This window comes from Thamnophis elegans, chromosome Z, assembly GCF_009769535.1.
Source record: "Thamnophis elegans isolate rThaEle1 chromosome Z, rThaEle1.pri, whole genome shotgun sequence".
Lineage (NCBI taxonomy): Eukaryota > Metazoa > Chordata > Lepidosauria > Squamata > Colubridae > Thamnophis > Thamnophis elegans.
Window position 1 is genome coordinate 699,349 of NC_045558.1, and position 4,020 is coordinate 703,368.

Consider the following 4,020-nt stretch of genomic DNA (forward strand, 5'->3'; position numbering starts at 1 on the left):
GAAAGCAAGACCGACAGTGATGTAGATCAGCGTTCCTGGGTGAGCTGACCCCGACATACAGTAAGTGTAAGGTGACCAGATTTTAACATTGGTAAAAGGGACACCATTGACCGGGGGGTGGGGGCATTCTTGATTTAAAAATTTTAAAAAATCGGCATTTTTTTAAAACATAGTGGGACGCGAGACAAATTGTTCATGTGTGCATGCTCACATTTGTGAACCTGTAAGATTCACCACTGGTCCTAAGTCACTTTTTTTAGTGCTATTGTAAATTGATTAGTCATTAAATGAACTGTTGTAAGTCAAGGACTACCTGTACTGTTCTAAACAAAAAAACTGTAACCAAATATCCCCATGACCATTAGTCTGATCAGCCCTGTAACATGTAACAGCCTTCAAGATGGGGACATCTGCAATAGGAGATCAAAAAAGATAGTTTTCAATTATAGGATGGAACCAGCATCTTGACTATTCTGACTCCCCACAGCCCTACTTCACGCTAATATAAAGAGATTAGGTGGATACAATTACATATTGAATTCAAATTGACTTACAATCATCTATGTGTGTGTGTGTCTGTGTGTGTCTGTGTGTGTATACATACATGCACAGTATATCATATACATATAGCATTGTAAAAGTGAAATTTCCACCTATTGTCACTCATATACTGGGTTCCTAATTTTATCTAAAATTCCTGTTAATTTTAATGGTTTTATATTGCTGTTTTATTGTATTGTAAGCTTCTCAGTATCACTTTGGATAGTAAGATGAGTGGCATATAAATTTAATAAATAAATAATACTCATTAACTTATACGCTGGAGAACGCTGGAGTGGAAGAGGTGGATGTCCCGTCCAATTCCCTCTACAGATACCCCCCCCCCCGAAATCTGGTAAGGTGGAGCGAGCGGGGGGTGGGGAAAATATGCAAGAGGTTTCCAGGAAGTCCCGCATGGCAGGGTTTTGCACGAGCTCGCTCCCCCGCCCATCTGCCCGCTCACTCGCTACGCTACCCCGCCCATGCTCGTGACTTACTCCACCGTCTTTTGGGTGAGTTCAGAGAAGCGGCGGCCCCGGGAGTCAGGAGAGCCGGGACTGGCTGGGAAGCGGACGGATCCGGAAGGGGTCCCACGGGGGAGTCTCCGGTCGCTGCGCTCGCCTCGCCCGCTGGCCCCCGAAGTGCGCAAGGGATGCTTTGGGGAAAGGCGCCGCTTCCAGATCCTGCTGAGGGCCACACACAGAGGTGGCTCTTTTCGGAGAGGTGGAGGCTTTCCCTCGGCTTGTCCGGATGGAACTGGGGCTGGAAAGGTGAGCTCCCCCGCTCATCCGCCCGCTCATTCGCTACGCTACCCCCACCCATGCAAGTGACAGCGGATGGGCGGGGGAGTGAATGAGCAGCTCACTCACTGTCCTGCCCACCCGCTCGCTCACTTGCTACGCTACCCCACCCATGCGAGTGGCAGCGGATGGGCGGGGGAGCGAGCGAGTGAAGAAGGCACCAAAATTAAAAAGCGGGATCTTTTGAGAACGGCACAGGACGCAGGACAAATTGTGAAAAAGCGTTCCTGTCCCGCCAAATGCAGGACGTCTGGTCACCTTAAGTAAGTGTACATTTTTTATACCATTTTCCTCTTTGAAGTCCTTTTTGTTTTCTTTGTACTATTGTTTTATCACTTTTTGTGTGTGCCTTTGCTAATGGTTCTAATCCTGTCTTGCGTTTTGTTATTCCTCTGCCCTAAAGTACTTCCCACGGAGTTGGGATGAGCCCAAGTGTCTTCTACTGTATTTCCTATTTTTACATTTTTGCCCTGAGCTAATCAGTCTTTGTTGCCACTCTGACCTTTTCCTTTTCTTAAGGGTAACTTCTTCCTGCACTTCCTGGGTCTTTTGTATTGTTTTCTACTCTGCTGCTATTTCTAATTGTCCTGATATCCTGGTGATTATTCATCAGGAGGTTTCTTTTAGAATGTATGCTGGCTTTGTTATTCTAGTGACTTCCAGTTTGGTTATGGGCTGTACTGGTCTTCCTAATACAACGCTGTCTTGGTGAAGTTCCCTTCCTACAGTTTCTCTCTACTTTTCCCTCAGACTTCTCTCTCTACTTTTTCCTCAGGCACCTCAGCCATGCAATTGAAGTCACCAAATCTGTGGGGAGAAACCAGGTTTTATAAGAGAATAATTGGTTCAGAGAGACTCGGTCATGAATCTCTTACTCAGGTTCTTCAGAAGTCACATGGCAAGGGTTAGAACACAGAACAGAAGGGCTCAATGTTCTGACTGACGAACACGATCGAGACGATCCAATCTCCTAATGCAAAACTTTATTGAGTACATCACGGGGGTGAATTTCAGCAGGTTCTGACAGGTTCTGGAGAACCGGTAGTGGAAATTTTGAACAGTTCAAAGAACCAGCAAATACCACCTCTGGCTGGCCTCAGAGTAGGAGGGGAATGGGGATTTTGAAATATCCTTCCCCTGCCATGCCCACCAAGCCACGCCCACATAGGTGGTAGTAAAAGATTTTGAATTTCACCACTGGCACATCATATTGGCAATGATGAGGGCAAAATTAGCTAAAATCAGATCTAGCTAATTCCCATTCAGAGCCACATAGTTAAAGTTCAGGTTCTCCCTCCCCCTATTGGACCAGGTCACATTGTCCAATGGAGTCTCCTGATATTGTTGTGCCAAAGTCTAGTAAACACCTGCTGAAGTGTCCTTGGTTCCCACAGCTGGCATCTTGATGCCTGAAACCTCAATTCTATCTCCCCTTTCCCTCCTCCCATAATTCGTTGGAAGCTGAGAAGCGATAATAGTTGCAACAGCAAAATCGCCTTTTGAAGCCTGAGAATGGCCTTTGGCAGAGCTGCCACCTTGGGAGCAGAGGTTTAATTAGAGAGACTTTCTGACCTCTGATGGAAAGGGAAACGATCAGAACTTGTGGGTTTCATCGAAGTTCATCATGTCTTCTGTGTAACAAGGAGCATATTTGTTCCTGTGCACCAGATCATCAATCATGACCATCAGTTCAGCCACCTGAGCCTCTCGTTCTTCCCCTTCGGCCTCGTTGTTGAAAGCCAGGCACCGGTTCCCACATTCAGCAATATATTCCTTCAGGTTTTCATCTTGGGCAGATATGAAGTTTTCCAGAGATTCACCTTTCAGGTAATCTTTGCGGGAGAACAAGAGGATGATGTAATTCTTGGCTTTCAGGCCAAAAATCTCTTTGATCAGCTGAGCCATATCCTTCTCATTCTGGGTGAAACGGCTAGGACGCATCACCTGCAGAATGACGTGAGGACCTGGGGTGCAAAACTTTATGCACTTGCTCACTTCTGTAGCAATATTTGTGTTTGAACGACTGGTGTGGAAAAAGCTAGGTGTATCAACAACCACAACCTTTCTGCCATTCAACTGTGTCTCCTCTTTTTGGCATGCTTCTGTTATTGAGTAAGATGACCGGCCAAACTCAAAGACTTTGCTTCCCAAAATTGTGTTTCCTGTCGCACTTTTCCCATTTCCTGTTTTGCCCACCAGGACGATCCTCCGTTCAGGCCCTACAACCCAAAGGGGAGAAGCGAAAATAAGGGGACTGGTCAGCAGCGTGAAGCCACATTCATGTGTTCTGTATCCTGGGACAGTAGCTCTCACCCCCACACACACCCCAGGACCCAAGACTTTACCTCGGATGCTTCCAGCCATTCCCCGACAAGTCGCACAGCACAAACCCTGGGATTTCTGGATGAATAACAAAACAGAGTCAGCAAAAGGAGAGCCAACATTGCTCGGAGGTTGCCAGGAATTCTCCTCCCCCAGAAGACAAAGAGGGGAATTGGGAGGATTTTTTTTTTAAGAGCCAACCCCTCCTCACTACTCGTGAAGCTTACCCATTTGATCCTTCCCCCACGCCACCCCTCCTTTTAAGCACCTGTTCAATTCTTGGAAAGGTGCGCTTTGGGGCTTTCAGGAACGGGGGCTGGTGTCCAAAGTGGCTGGCAGCTCCCCACAGCTGACTCCA

The 4,020-nt window shown here is 46.9% G+C and overlaps 1 protein-coding gene across 1 annotated transcript; it reads right to left on the reverse strand.

The window, feature by feature from the left end:
* Positions 1-2,880: 2,880 nt before the first annotated feature.
* On the reverse strand, positions 2,881-3,722 carry LOC116520606 (GTPase IMAP family member 9-like). The gene is made up of 2 exons (XM_032234877.1): positions 3,686-3,722; positions 2,881-3,559 (listed from the first exon to the last, which is right to left on the reverse strand). Exons 1-2 carry the CDS (start codon positions 3,702-3,704, stop codon positions 2,934-2,936), a joined length of 645 nt encoding a protein of 214 aa, XP_032090768.1. The 5' UTR covers positions 3,705-3,722; the 3' UTR covers positions 2,881-2,933.
* Between the last annotated feature and the right edge of the window lie 298 nt (positions 3,723-4,020).